The sequence below is a fragment of the Neodiprion lecontei genome, chromosome 1 (genome assembly GCF_021901455.1).
Source record: "Neodiprion lecontei isolate iyNeoLeco1 chromosome 1, iyNeoLeco1.1, whole genome shotgun sequence".
In the NCBI taxonomy this organism is placed as follows: Eukaryota; Metazoa; Arthropoda; class Insecta; order Hymenoptera; family Diprionidae; genus Neodiprion; species Neodiprion lecontei.
The window spans coordinates 20370220-20386635 of record NC_060260.1 but is presented as its reverse complement, the minus strand read 5'-3'; the positions used below and the strand labels follow the sequence as shown (position 1 = coordinate 20386635).

Sequence of the window (16416 nt, the reverse complement as noted above, 5' to 3'; positions counted from 1 at the left end):
AAGTTGCATGTAAAAATATGCTAAGATCATTTTCATTGAAAGTTGTACGAGCTGAACGACGATTCCAGAAAACAACTTGAATTACCTTTCATAGCACAAGAGTGAAAATAACGGTTGAAAGAGTTCTCCGAGTGAACAAAGTTAAAGCACGTCAAATGAACCGAAAGCAAAGATTAAATCATGATATCTCTTTAAATTCTAAGGGCGGACTGTTCATACAATATTATTGGTTAACTCAGTAACAGTATTAGGAAAGACATTTGACGAGGCAGCTGATTTGAATTAGTCTCGTCTGTAAATCAAGGATGTGCAAAGGGTGTGAACACCACTCATCATTAGTTACACTACTATATGCACAATGTGACAATTACATACAGCAAATAAGCATAAAGTAGCGAGCCAAAATAACGTAGTATATACAAACTAGAAACATTTTTAAATAATGTTTATGCTCTCATATAATTACGATTCAAGCTTAAAATTAAATAGACGACTGAATCCAAAATCTAGATTGACTGTGAAATTTAATATTCAAAATATGTCTCTAAAAATTCCGTTTTCGAACAAGTAGTATATATGTACATTAAAATCAACAAATATTCCTTCACTGTTAGTTTGACACGTAAAGGTTATATTATTTCAGTTTGTTGCGATATCGGAGTATCATTTGATTCATTCAACAGATTCAGATTTAATTCATGCTTAAAAAATTAGACAGTTTTTTACCATCTTACCAAAGGAATACTTGGTAGAAGGTACGTTCAAGACGGCAAGGATGAAAAAATTACAATACCTTTGATAAAGTAGCCATTGCGACCAGCGTATAATTCTTCAGCGAATGTGTCGGGAGTTGGTTCAATAGAAGGGGTTCCAATGTACAAACTTCGCCCCTTGAACCGCTAAAGAGACATTTGCTGTCGCAGCCTCTAACTCCCATAACGCGAGTAAAATTTAATTCAAATACAGAACCCCCACTGTCACTGCACAAAGCCAGTTTTGGTGAGTCTGTGAACTAAATGAAAAAACACAATTAAGATGTGAAATAATTCCGTTACTAAAAATGCATGATTTCATATCTGCGAGGGCATGTTTCAAAAAAGTGCACTTGCACATTAAGAATCAACAATATAGTAATATGTTCTATGTCAATCAAAGATCAACGCATTCAATCATTTGAAGATGTGTAAAATAATCAAATAATCAAGTTGTACAATCACTGAAAGCAGTGATGCAACTTGAACTGCTAGGGGTGTTAAATAACATGAGTACAAAAAAGATAAGAGTAGATTCTTACCAGTTGATATGTAGGTTTAGAGACTCATACTTTAAGAAAAGAATTTTGGATGATACTTTCTTAATATTGATTTCTATTACATGATATTCAAGAGAGACAACTTATAATTAGACAGCCCAAATGTTAAAAATTATCGGAAATATATTTTTTACTCGTTTAGTGAAGTAAAAGTTTTCATGTGATATCTGCGATCAATTTGTTGAGCTTTCACGCTTTGTGATTATAAGTTTTATTATAACTGAGTGATATCCTTGATTATAAATATACGCTAACTTGTGATCATTTTCAAGTTCAAACATTAGCGACATATACTAGTGCTGTACAATTTAGCTGGCTTAGTCGGTGAAGACAGTTAACTAGGTTAATTAGCTGATAGTTAGCTGGCTAAAACAATTATCCCGCCGAAATGGTTAGTCGGTTAACCAGCATGGCCGACCAAAATTGGGTAATCATCTAATTTCAATCGACTAAACTTGAAAATGTACAAAATCATTAAGCCAATGAATTTTTTTCAAATTCTTTCAGATTCGAAATTGCAAGTGGAATAAATTTTATTATATTCACTTTACGGAATTATTGTCATCCAATTGTCCAAGGTACCAAAAAATTTGATCAATCAATAATAATCAGCCGAGCTAAGAATAAAACTATTAACATTCGTATTATAGTGATACTTGTTTGGCTTAACTTTCCAAACTCACTTACTAAACCTCAGACCCTAAGCCCTATACGGGATAAGGGTTATGGGTTCAGCGCAAACTAAGCGCGACTCCAGGTGGCGGATAGGTGAACGGCCAGGAAAGACCCCGCGCACTCAGGCTCGGGACCGGGATGCCGGTTGGCAACCGGTCCTTGGGATGGGAGCGGGCGACGACCTGGTTAATCGGGGCTATACGGGGCCTGGCTGGCGTAAAAACTGGGTCAGGGAAACTAAGGCCCCAGTCACGGAGCAACTCCCCAAGCCAAGGTGGGAGCTATCGTGCCGAGGGCTGGATGGCAATGGGGTACGGAGTCACAAAAAATGCTTTGGGGTACCGGGCGTCACCCGGACTTTTATGGATTTGGGACTAGAGAACTTAAATTTAAGGGAAGAGCTGGACAAGGTGGCCTTCATGGAGACCAGCTCGACGGCGACCATGCTACAAGTCGAGATCAAAGAAGCGGTGCGACCAGGGCGTCCTCTACGTCTCGCGCTCCGACGAGAAGGCGCTGTTCGGACGGTCACGGTCTCGACGTCTTGGGCGGGGGCTTCCCTCCAAATTTTATAAAGGGAACAATTGTCCAGACCTAAGAGGACGATGATCCTCATTTCTGGTCTACCGTTGGAAACGGAGGTCATCATGAGGAGGCTGAAACGCCAAAACGCCGGACGCCAAATCCAGGGAAGTTCTCAGGCGAGAGAGGGGGAGGGGCACCTGGCCTACTTCGGCTTGGGGCGTATCTCCTTCAAGGACAGACACCCTAGCACAAAGAAAAGACCCGAGGCCTTTTTGCAGGTCAGCGGGGTCGAGGTGGCGTCGTGGGAGGGAGCAGCAGTGCCGGTAATGGCAACGGGGCCCCTCTGTCACTGCCCCGACGGAAGACGTAACACCCTCGGGCTCAGGGATCCAGGGCACGAGATCTGCGGTCCAGAGCACGAGGGGTGCTATTGGAAGTAGAGGCTATGCTGTGCAGCCCAGGGGTTGTCCCCCAAAGGCCCATGAGCTCAGCAAAGCCGAGCGAAAAAGCATATAGGTAGGTTCGCACAGAACACTGCTAAGTGCGACCCCCGCGCCAGCGGTACGACGTGGAGACAAGGGGAGACTATTCATAGCCACAGCCTAGAGGTGGAGCAGACATATTAGTCATACAAGAACCACATATTATGAAAGTATTTGTTGCAGGACTAGACCGAGAGAGCGGTGTGCTAGTGTGCGTGGAAAGCGCGGCTGAACCTAGTCCCAGGGCGGCGGTTTTCCTAAACAACAGGCATCACACACCAAGACTCAGCCAGTTGTGTAACAGAGACTTGGCCGCAAGATCGATCAAACTGAGATAGACAAAGGGCAGGACTATCTGGACTATATCTAGTCGTCTGTTCGATTTACCTCTCTTACAATTCTGTGGAACCACCACCGACGATGGAACTCAGAGAGCTGATTAGGTAGTGCACCGAAAAAGACTACCCTGGTGATTGACTGTGATGCAAATTCGGACCACATTGTATAGTGCAGCTCCGACACCAATAAGAGGTGTACAGCTCTGCTGGACTACCTGTCAGCAGTCGAGCTCGAAATATTGAATAAAGGCTCAAAACCGACCTTCATTACCTCCCACCGGTAGAAAGTGATGGACATGACACTCTGCAGCTCTAGGTTGTTGAACCTAATCAACGTCTGGCGGGTGCATCAAGAAGACACACTCTTAGACGACAGGCGCATCACGTTTTCCCTCGCAGCAGATGCTGAGGTGGAACCGACAAGGATGTGCCGGAATCTCAAGCCCACAGACTGCCTTTCTTACAGGAAGAGCTTGAATGGAGGCTCCAGGGATATTGCTGTCGTTTGAGCAGTACAAGCGTGGTGGAGGGCACGTAACACACTTACGATCCTCCATAATCTAGGGCTTTGAGGCAGCGTGCCTTACGAAGCCCAAGGTAAGCATGTCTAAGGTTCCCTGGTGCAGTAGAGAGTTGGAAAAACTCAGATCCAACTCCCGGAAACTAATAAACAGAGCCCTTAAGACCAAAAAGGCTCCGGACTGAGCAGCCTATAAGGCTACCCAAAAAGGGTACAAGAAAATGATCACAAGATCGAAGGCGGAGGCTTGGAGAAGCTTCTGCAGTGAGACTGTGGCCCTAACACTACTGGCCAAGCGCCGCAGAGTTTTCTCGTCAGGCCCGCATATTAGAATGGATGACCTCACACTGCCGGACGATGGCATAGCGGAAAACCAGTTAGACATACTGAACCACTTGCTGGAGGTTCACTTCCTAGGCTCTAGGCCCGTAGCTCAGGAAACGCCTTCACAGGTCGGCCCAACCGGACGTGGATCAATGGACTGAAAATCGGCAGGGGAAACAGTTACTGTGACGGACACCCGCCACCAGTAAGCCGGCGAAAAACCATTAAAATATTACCGTTTCTCCATGTGTATTTTTTTCCATAGTTCTTTACAACTAACCTTCGAGTGTCCAGGCCTCGCCTCGCTAGCCGAGGGCTAAGGGTTTGACCACGCCGGAAATTTCCCTACATGTGGCATTTATGGCGCGACGCGACCCTTGGCCTCGACTCGGGGGCGAGCCTGCACTTCTTCTTCATCTCTACCCCAGTCTTCGCCACGCTCTTGGCACATACGTATCTATCAACTCGTTTCGCTTATTTTCCCTGCCTTCCGCATTTTCTACTACGCCATCCGAACTGTGTAACTCGATTTTTCTGGCAATAAACAACCTGTAAACCATATTCTCTGGCGTCATACAGTAACTAACCTCCCGACAGCACCACGGTTACGATGGCCAAGATCAGATGAGCTATCGACACCTTCAACAGGTTTAAAAGCCCGCGGGTAGATGGGATGTTACCAGCCCTCCTTCAAGGGCGTGGGGAGGCCCTGGTTACCAGGCTGAACACTATCTTCAGAGCGTGCCTAGCGCTAGCTACATACCCATGAGCTAGAGAGAGGTAAGAATAGTTTTCATCCCGAGAACGGGCAACCGCTGCTACGACCGCGCCAATTCACGGAGACTGATTAGCCTGATGTCATTTCTGCTCGAAAACGCTGGACCGAGTAGTGGACAGATTCACAACGGACGGAACTCTAGCTGTGTGTCCTTATTCGAGATCACAGCACGTCTACCAGGCTGGTAGGTCTACAGAGACGGCACTCCGCCACCTGGTTAGGGAGGTATAAGGGCTACTCTACCGTAAAAAAGCAGACTATGCGTGTTTATGGATATTGAAGGGATGTTTGATAACGCTTCCTTTGATGCAAATTGCGAGTCTACCACCAAGTTCGGCATAAGCGCCATGCTAGTCAACTGAATCAGGCAGATGCTACAAACCGGAATCGTCACCACTAGTCTTGGAGGTACCGAAGTCAGGACCCGAGTCAGCAGGAGATACCTGCAGGGACGAGTTTTGTCTCCCCTGATGTGTACCCTGATCGCAGATGGACTACTTACAGAGCTCGGCAAGATAATGGGAACTACAGTGGGATACGCTGACGACGTATCTTTGATTGTCACAGGCGACCACCTCCCGTCCATGACTAGAAAGATGCAGAAGGTACTTGAATTTGTTCAGAACTGGTGCACATCTCGGTCGCTGGGGATTAATTTCAACAAAACCGAGATTATTATTATTAGATTAGATTTATTAATGTACATTATGTTGTACAATACATAGAAAATAGAATTAATTATTAATTTTACAGAATTAATGTAAAAGAGTATAATATATTTGTGTGAGCGTGTGGAATGAAATGAGGTGACGTGTAGGGTAATGTGTTTATGTGTGGTGTTTGTGAGTGGACGTAGAGAACTATTTCTCCTGTTCCAAGAAATATAGCTTAGCCAGTGTTTTAAAGTCAGAGATGTTTCTAGTGTTGCGAAGATGAGGCGGTAATGAATTCCATAGATAAGAGGCACTGATATGAAATGAAGTTCTCAGTGTCTCTGTGGCGAAGGGGGGGATGTCTAGAGGTGTCACCTCCCCCCTCACAGGTCTGAGTGCAACGTGGAAGTCGAAGAAGGCCAGGATGTAAGCCGGTGTAGCAGTGTTGAAAATTTTTCTTAAAAAGCAGGCCATGAAATATTTCCTACGACCAGCGGTGGTAAGCCATTGCAGCTCGCGCCTGTAAGGGGAGATGTGCTCATCCCTCCTTACACCGTACATGTAACGGATGCCAGAGTTAGCCAGTCTTTGCAGTTTAGTGTCTAGTTCGTTTGTCAGGTCACAGTATACCAGTGAGCAGTAGTTAATGATTGGGAACAAGAGAGCTTGCACTAGGTGTTTGCGCAGTCCCAGGTTGGTGCTCTTCCTGAAAAAGTAGAGTCTGTACATGAGGGAGTGGGCACGCTTACACAATTGTGTAACGTGATCCTTCCAGTTTAGCTTGGCATCAAGCACCAACCCCAGGCTGCGGACAGAAGATTGGTAATTGACCCGGGCTCCTCCTATGTTGATATAGGTGTTAGCAACAGAAGGCAAAGCATTTATGTAATAGGGGGAACCCAGGACAATTGCCTGAGTTTTGAGTACGTTTAGTTTGAGATGATTGTGTGCTGCCCAACGAGATACCCTTTCGGCATTAGCTGACATCCTTGAGGAACAGGAGTCGAGATGGCACTGAGTATAGATTTGCAGGTCATCCGCGTATATGAGGTGTGAGATATCAGAGTCAAGGCAGAAACTGATGTCATTGATGTACAACGAGAATAACAAAGGTCCCAGGACGGAACCCTGTGGTACTCCCGTGTTAAGTGGGCGAAAGATGGAGAGTTCACCGTTATCACCAGTGACAGCTTGTGTTCTGCCCGAGAGGTACGAGGCGAGCCAGCGGATGACCTGCTTGGAGAAGCCGAACGTGGATAGTTTTTCAAGCAGCTTGACGTGGCACACCGTGTCAAAGGCCTTGCTGAAATCGAAGAGAAGGAGAAGTGTTACCTTCTTTTTGTTGATGCCCAGCCTAACATCGTCAGTCAGCTTAATTAAGCCCGACTGAGTACTGTGGCCGGCGCGGAAACCAGTTTGTAGACAATCCAGGTAAAGCCTAGTCTCAAGATGTTCTGAGATTTGTCTGTGGACCAGCCATTCCAACGCCTTGGACAGGAAGCACAAAAGAGAGATCGGACGATAGTCAGTTAAAGCTGTTGGAGAGCTGACTTTGTTTAGAGCGTGCACTAGTGACTTTTTCCAGGCAGAGGGGAAGCGCGACTCGCACAAAGACAGGTTGAAAATACGACAAAGTATGGGTGCGAGTACGGGCATTGCTTTATGAATGACAACCTGGGGGATGCCGTCGCTGCCTCTTGCCTGAGAGTCAAAATGCGATATTGCTGCTAAAACGTCCGACTCCCTTATCTCCCTGAAATCGAAGCTTGTGTGGATGTTCAGACCCTCGAGCCTTCGCAGATAGTCCTCAACAGCGGGGGCAGATGGATCGTTGGAAATGCCACTAAAATGCGTGTTGAGGTCTTCATTGGAGAAGCGAGATGGTGGTTTTTCCCTGGATGTTGTTATTCCGAGTTTCTCAAGCTCTCTCCAGATCTCGCCGACATCAGTTATGGAGGACAGGCGTGAATGATAGTAGTTCAGCCTAGCCTCCTCAACCTGCCTGTGAGCATCATCCCTGGCTAGTCTATAGAAAAAAAGATCTAGGGGGAGACGTGATCTGCGAAAGCGTCTGTAGAATCTGTCACGCTCCTTCAGAATGTCACGAAGAGCCACGGTGAACCACGGGTGACGTTTGAGTCCGACTGTCATTGTGCGTAATGGGGCGAGATGATTTATGGCGTCAGTCAGGTTAGTGTTGAGTAATGTGATGCATTCGTCAAGTGATGAGGTGTGAAGTAGTGACCAGTCGCGCGCGTCGAGGAAGTCAGTTAGCTTTTTATTGCAGATGCCTTTGTAGTTTCTGTAAGTGTAAGATTTAGGTACGTGTCGTGGCATCCGTACGTCGAGAGTGGCCGTTATAAGATCGTGTCCATTAATGAACGGTGTGTCTGTCTTTCAGTGGGCGAGCAGGCGATCCTGTTCGTCAATTAGGCACAGATCAAGCCAGGTGTCAGTTTCCGGTTTATGATGCGTAGCATCATACGGAACTGACCGGAGGGAGTTCTCCTCAATGAAGGCCCTGATGAACTTGGCATCTTCAGAGGAGGAGAGCTGATCGGCGTTGAAATCACCCATGATGAGTTTCGTGGAGTAGGAGTGCATACAAGTTGTGAGCCTTTCTATGAAATCGTTGCCCTGGATGAAAGGGGCATGCGGCGGGCGATAAACAACTCCTACAAAGATAGGTGTTATGCCTTTAGCAGTGATCTCACAGAAAAGGTACTCCGGCTTGCCTGGCTTGCCCGTCCAGGTGTTTTCAGATGAAGCGATGATCGTAGCTGTCAAGGTGCTGTGTATGTAGAGGGCCACACCTCCACCGTTTCGGTTTCTGTCCCGTCTGAACAGTATGTAGTCGTCGAGAAGAGGGATAGACTGTACTTTGTCATCTAACCAAGTTTCAGTCACAGCTATAATGTGGAAGAAGGGACGAGTAGACAATAAGAGCCTAACCGCCTCAATGTGACCCGTAAGTGAGTTTGCATTGAAGTGGCAGGCCCTTACTCCCTCGGACAGAGACACCTTGGGAGAAGAGGATGAAAATGAAGATGAGCTTGCAGAAGATGAGTGAGATGGTGGCTTTGGGCGAATGATACGTGTGTGTGTGTGTGACGTCTTCCTCAGTGGCTGCTGGAGTTGTCGTTGATGTTGTTGTTGTTGCTGTTGCTGGTTGAAGGGTTGCTGTTGCTGGGTGGCGAGGTTGCTGGCGGGTTCCTCAATAAAAAAACCGCCAGATCATCCTCGCTGCTGAGGGTAGTGGCCTTTTCTGCCGCAGCCGTGGACCGGACGTAAATCCTCCCGCCCCTGATGTAAGACCGGCAACCAGGTCTCCTTCTGACCTCCCGCCAGGTCCTGACGCGGAGCTTTTGTATCTCTGGAGGGAACAGTTCATTGACATTGATGAGCCCTTGATGGTGGGGGGCCCTTGCTTCCTCCAGGATACTCGCGTCGAGCTCAGCCGTGTGCAGCCTGCCCCTCCGGATCTTCGCCCTGATGGTCGAGCGGGCAAGGGCATCGGAGGACAATGTGACAGCGATGGGAGGAAGTCTGCTGTCTGGGGCCCTGACGTCGATGGTCTCGTCCAGTCTCCCCATGACTCTTGCCCCCGCAATGTCCCTTCTGGGGACTGTAGGGTCGAGGGCGGACACCACAGCATAAGCCAGGAGATCGATGGAAGTCTCCCTCGTATAACGCAGCCCCGAGACGACCACTTCTCTACTGCTTTTGTTGTTGTTGTTGTTGATCTCCTGCTGCTGCTTTATTTTCAGCAGCTCCCTTCGGAGACTGGCAATTTCCGAGGGGACAGTGTTGCCAGCATCGTTGTCCAGGGTGTTGTTGTTGCTGGTGGACTGCTGAGGAGGTGGCCCAGACAGCAGGACCTCTATTTGTGCCCGCAGCTCTGCGATGGTCTGCTCAGCATTTGTTATGCGAGCTTGGAGCTGGGGCAGGTCGTCTAGGACGTTGAGCCGGGTCTCAAGAAGGCCAAGCCTCGTCTCCAACCCTGAGACCTTGTTGACGGTGACCCTAAGGGACTCCGCTGCCTCATCCTGCCCCTCGCGAATTTCCTTGATGGCCTCGAAAATATCCCGCAGTTTGACGTCCTTTCCGATCGTGGCCGTATTAGGTGGGCGCACAGGAAAATGGTTGCGCGAGGAGGTGGTCGATGGGGGCGCCGAGGAGGGCTTCTTCTCGGTGTTACTGCCCTTCAGGGTGGCATTGAGCGAGGCATCCAGTCTCGCCCTGCTGGTAGAGTCCACACACGTGGCACACGCAAGTATCGGAACACCTCTCAACTGCACGGAGCGAAAGGACATACAACGAGTGTGGAAGGCGTTGTGACAAACCTCACACTGTTTAGGGTCCTTGGTCTGTATGTTCTTATTACAGACCTCACAGATGGTTTGGTGCGCATCCGTAACTTTCTCTCCAGTTGCACTTGTTTTGCTCATTTTGTCGGCAACTTACTAGCAGTCGATAATGTAGAGGGTGCGAGAGGGTAAATGTAGTTGATAAGTTACCGACAGAGCAGCGTGGTACCCTTCTCCTCACTAGATGACAGTCGGAAGAGAAGAGGATAAGAGAGAAAGTGGCGCACCGACCTGAACTGATGATGATGTTCGCCGTCGCCTCGAGAGATGTCGCCTCATGTGCTGTTTTGAAGAGCAGAAGAAAGCCGTGCAGGAGAAAAGCGAAGCCAGGTAAAGCGTAGCAGTTTGAGGTTAGGAGCGAGAGCCAAGACTTAGCATCAAGATGACAGTGTGTGAAGAGTGCATCCTCCAGCGAGATGGTACTGTTTACTAGGAAACATAACCTCATGATGGAACATATCGAGATTTTCGGGTCGAGACTGACCTCTCTATTGAGATGTGCTACCTGGAAGTCACCCTGGATAACAAAATCACGTGGAAGGCCCACATCGATCACTAGGCACAGAAGACCACGGCCACATACTGGACCTGCAGAAGAATGGTGGACCAAGCCTGGGGACTACACCACGAGTGGTTCGATGGATATTGACGGCCATCATACTACCTCAGATCACCTATGCTCTCTCTATCTGTGCAATGGGCAAGGCCATACTCCGCAAGGTATACGACTGCATCTACAAAATGGCAATCCTAGTCATCACGGGGGCTCTTAGGACCACCCCCATAACTGCCATGGGGGATCTCTTGGATCTGGTACCCCCACACCAGTGGACGAGGAGACCTGGAGTGCGGCGCAACGACTGGGGCATCTGGGACGTTAGATGCACACCAGTGCAGGAAACACAGTAGTACTACACCGAGGAGGGGCACCACAGTCCATCCTAGCCATGAGCGGGGACCGCTGCTCGGCGAATTCCAACTTCGCCAGCCCTTCAGGGTAATGCACCCTCACAGAGAGACCTGGATGAACAACCCAGACGAACTACACTCTCCAAAAGCACTGGTGCAGGGGATCCAGGGTGAGCATTCCGCTCAACCTGGGATCGACGGTCAGTTGATCAGTAGAGTCCCAGTGCCCGAGATGTGGGGAAGAGCAGGCGACTCCCTTCCACCTGATTGCACGGTGTGGAAGAATGGGCCCACGCAAACAAGCCCTTAAAGTCAGCCACACCGGCGGGAAGAAAATCGAGGAAATAGGGTTGGCAGGCTGCTTCAGTTCACTAAGCTGGCTGGCCTCACGTCGTTTCCTGCACTCCAGAGTGCCCTAATGGGCCCGGGCACAGTGATCCAGCAGGACTGACAATAAGCATCCAGTCACCCTCGCTTAACAACAGCAACACCACTTACCTAGTTCCGCATATTTCCGAATAATTTAATACGTATTATTTCCCAACTGTAGCTAGTATATTCGACGGCAGTATGGAAGAACGTGACATCTCGAATTATGAAAGAAGAACGTGGCATCTCGACCGAGGTCAAATTTTTCATTAATGCGGCACTGGAATTTTGGGTGCATGAATTATACGAAGCATTTTTTTCCAATAAATTCAATAATTGTTTCAATGATTTTCTGATTTATGTAGCCTTCATATTGAGGAACCAGAAACTTTCACATAAAATCAAACAAACAAATATTCTTCAATTCTCATATGTTAATTACATTGAATTTTTCAATTTATAAAATGAAGACAAAAATTATATACATTATGGGATTGGAATGATACTCACACAAAAACCTACATCGGGCCTACAGAACGCTCAGAAGCTTACACATAAAATCGAACTCATTATGAAAAGTAAATAAATGAGAAAATGATTAATAAAATGATTAAACATACTTACATGTTTTTTCGGTACGGTTCAACCGCTTGAGAATGTGAGTGGCGCGCACCGCAGACGCACCGCGACACGCGCTCACAGAAAAATTAACAATGCTCTTAAACAATAAGAGCTAAAAATTACCACAAAACTTTTTCATAGCATTGTGAAAATGTTGGTATGAATTTTTTTTTTTTATCGCGATATTGTTTCTATTTGATATTAAGAATTGTGATTGTGCTTGAAAGACGCGGGATACATGCAAGTTTATCGTGTACAAGTTTCAAGAAGAAATATGAATACTTAAAAAAGTTATGACGAGTTGAAGTGAAAAAAGCATTAAACTTTTGTTTCCTCGAGAATGGCTTCTTCTTGAAATATTTTATCAACTATAAAAATTATCAATATAGTTTATTTGGTAAAAGATGCGGAATGAAATTCTCTACCGAGCCTATTTTTTCAAATTGAGTTTTGCGCAAGTTGAAAAAATATTCTGCTGGACAATACTTATTCTGCGAAATTTCGTTTCGTCCCCTTTTCGTTTCGGCGCCCTCAATTATTGAATTTTGGAAAAAAAATGCTTCATGTAATTCATACACCCGAAATTCCAGTGCTTTATCAATGAAAAATTTGAATTCGGTCTAAATGTCACGAGGTTCTGGCACAATTTGAGATGTCATGTTCTTCCATACTGCCGTCGATATTATTCAGTGATATTAAAATTGGATTCACTGGAAAACTTTAGTAATTCTAAGTGACAAACGTCTATTTATGCGGTATTATAGTTAGAAGTTCGAATCCAAGAGATGAAAAATTCATTTTCTTGTTGATCTTCAGCATTTCTAGTTTTGACCGGTCAAAACTAGCTGATTAGCTATTATTAATCGGCTTATCCGGTTCACTGGTTGACTATGTTCGCCGGCTAATTACTGTAGCCAGCTAACTTTCAGCTAATTAATCAAGTTGATTGTCTTGGCCGGTTAAGCCAACTAAATCTCACAGCACTAGTATGTACTTACTATACCATAAATAAACCAAAGCAGAGTACAAATTCATGTGAAGACACGTACTGATTTTTCAAATCACTTTTCAAATACACATCTGAATGATTTAAAGTGTAGGTAAGAGTTTTACGATGACGGAAAGCATTATTGTATCTTTGATTGCATATCAAATTTTATTAACACTTCATGACAACTATATACATTGAAATTAAGGTTGTGGAAAAATCACAACGATAATTTTTTTTTTTTTTTGAAGTCGAATAATTTCTACTTTTTCTTTATATTTCCGACAGAAAACTAGTGAGTATTCTTATTTCATCACTACTAAAACAAATCCAGTGTTATTTTCAATATTGTTTTTTAAGTTTAACTTTGGGTATGTTTTTCGAAACATCAAACAGTATTCTTCAGAAAATGCGAAATGAGAACTTCGAAAATGGTATAAAAAATTTTGTTTTGCGTGCAACTTATTAATCTTCACCAAGCAAAAGATAAACTTACTTTCACATGTAACACTGCAGTCCCAGGAGGATGTACGTCAGTGAGTGTCCTTAAAACTTTGCCACTAGAGCTTTCTAGCATTAGTATGTGTCCTCTTGCAAAGCCTGCTAATAGTCTCGAACCATCGTGATTGAAGCATAAAGCTGAAACGGAGCCTTGGTGCCTAGCTTCTTGGTCGCACCAACGTAAGGTTTGATTAGAATCAAAGCCCAGAATCAAACCGTGACTGGTGCCTATGACTAACATGTTACCACCAGCAGCCATGGCGCTTGCTAAACCAGCATTTATCCTTTCCTGTAAATAAAAAAAAAAGGGAGCACACATTCAGTTAATCTAGAAGTCACACATAGAATGTTAAATCTGCCTTGTGAGGAAAGTGTACAGTACTTGGCTTTATTTTTTCAAACGCTCAATTTTCTGTCAAACTACAGAATATAAGTACCTGGCGGATCACTTGCGATTCATATTTTTCCCATATATTCGTATTCTTTTTGTACACCTTATACAATATTGATGTGATTACATCATACGCTGATAAACTGCGAAGATAAACTGTTACTGTTTTAGGTAAAATACGCATTTATTTCGAAACTCTGATGGTGTCAAATATTTGAAAAAGGTTTTATAACGAATTTGTAATTGAAATCAAAACAATGACATAGCACATTTAATGCCAAAGATAGGTTGGAAGTATCAATCATATATCTACATACAGGGCGACCAGTAACATATGTCAAATCGCAATTATGAATCACTTTTTAGATAACTAATGACGAACAGGATTGTTTTCTTCGGTATGAAGGTCAATGATGCGAAACAAAATTTTGTTGCTCACGTTTCGGCCCTAGTAGGGGCCCTCTTTAGAATGAATTATTGAATTGAGAATCTATTCAGTAGATAAATAAAAGCTAAAAAATGTATAAAAAGAAAAACTATAATCATAGTATACCGAATTTGTATGAGTCTGACCTATCTTTACCTTGGCTAGGTAGTGTTGATGTATACACAGAATTTTAAATTTTATTTAAATTATTTATATTCAAGTTTAATAAGAAGTCATTAAGGTCAATAGCCATTTTAGGAAAGTAAGGCAATCTGCCTCTCCTAGCTACTCATGCGTACAAATTGTGTCCACTAGTTATCATTGTTAATAGAGTAAATTTAGAATCTAGTTATATTTCACATAGTACGTCAGTCGGTACAGTAGGTAAAACGTTACCATCCGATTACATACATATATCTAGAGTGAGGCGAAGGTATGGAAACCTATAATAATCTCGCGGAGTTCGGTAAAAAAAATTACCAAGGTTAAATCTGAACTAATATTTAACAAGGGATTCAATGCTGACCTTTGATTTGACTATGATCCTCATCTTCAAGAACATTCTGAGGTCAACTTTGATTTATCAAATGGGAACCCCCATTTTTAATGCCAGCACCGTAAGGAGTGAAAGATTTTACGTTCTAATAGATGTTAAGGTCTAAGGTCAACATGATCTCTACGGGTCACATAAAGGTTAAAAGTATGCTTGGTACCAATAACGCGGATAATTTTTAGGATCCGCATCTCACACAAGTCCCTTTACATAAAAATTGTTAGGTTTGGTCAGAATGATCGGATTAGCTTTTGAAAGTTGATCTTGAAGTCAAACTTCAAGGTTCACTATTTTTTAATGAAAGTTTTGATTTTCATCACCAGCACTCTTCTTCTGGCGCGATGCAGCAACAACGACGTGGACGTAGAATTCTGTTCCCTTTGAGTGTTTTTTGGGGTGAGTTTCTTTTGCCTCTCACTTTTGGGGTGCTTTTCGGAATGAGTTTCCCTTGCCTCTGACTTTTGGGTGCATTTGACAATAGGATTGGTTACTGCCAAGAAATTAATGGAGAACAATTCGAGCATCTAATATGAATCGATTCTTCTATTGCGACGCTCTACAAAAGCATCCGAAAGTGAGAAGCAAGGAAAACACACTCGAAAAAACTCTCCAAAGGGAGCAGAATACTTTTACGTCCACGTTGTTGTTGTTGCGTCGCGCCAGAAGAAGAATGCTGGTATTGAAAATCAAAACTTTCATTATTTTTTTTTTCACCGGACCCAGTGAAATTTTTATGGGTTTCCATACTTTTACCTTACCCCTGGTCGGGAGAAATCTTGTGGTGTTTAGGTTTGGGTGAATTTCTCGTGCAACCTGTCTCGATCTGGAATTTTGTCTTGAGTCGTGCCAGCTATCACTATGCGTGATTAAATTAATTTTGTTTTACACAACACGTTAATTTAAAATACACATTTATTAACAATAAGATGTTCTTGAAATAGATTTTCGAGATACGGTTTTTACAGAGTTGTTATTCACTTGGTTTTTTTGACGGTGTCTGAGATAAGGAAGAAATTTTTGGAAGTGTTTACCGTTTCTAAGTATTTGGCACAAGGATTTTGTACCTGACGTGCTTTTGAGGTAATTCTGATAATTTCTTACCTCAAGATTAGCAACAATTTCGAAATTCAAAAAGAAGCTATTTTGTTCCAAGACTCAAAATTGGTCAACATGTCATAGATCCTATTGATTATTATTTTTTATAATTGAAATCTTTGTTCAGTATTGTTATTACTGAAGTAAACGTACTCGCTGCACTATACTTTCTGAAATACGTTTAATAATTAATTTTTAGAGAAAAGAAACGTGTTGGTTGATTCGTGTCGAGATCGGACACGTTGTATTTTTTAATTTTTTTCATCACATATATCTATACAGAGTGGGGCATTCAAAGTGACCAAGGCGATTTTCTCTAAAACCAAGCAAAATCTCAAAAAAAGTTTCAGACGAGAGCTGTAGGGGTTTGAAGGGGACGGAACAAAGCGCGTTCGAATTTTTATTAAGTGGATGCGCCAAGGAGATACGAAGGTCAGCTTCGGTTTCTCAAACGGGGTGGTGTGTTTTTTATTTTGAAAATGAAAAGAGTATTCAATTTCGAGTATAAACGTATAAGTACACCAGATTCTTAAAATTGACACTCGAAAGGATATTTTAAAAATAAGAAAAAGATGTCCGTTCTCCACT

At 44.0% G+C, this 16416-nt stretch overlaps 1 protein-coding gene across 1 annotated transcript in view; it reads right to left on the bottom strand.

The window, feature by feature from the left end:
* The window catches only part of LOC107224482 (vacuolar protein sorting-associated protein 8 homolog), a 165528-nt gene that overhangs the window by 139369 nt on the left and 9743 nt on the right, over positions 1-16416 (bottom strand). The window contains exons 3-4 of the mRNA XM_046732629.1: positions 13358-13651; positions 794-1012 (exon numbers count right to left, since the gene is read on the bottom strand). Coding sequence (XP_046588585.1) covers positions 794-1012; positions 13358-13651 — 513 coding nt within the window. The remainder of the gene's footprint in view (positions 1-793; positions 1013-13357; positions 13652-16416) is intronic.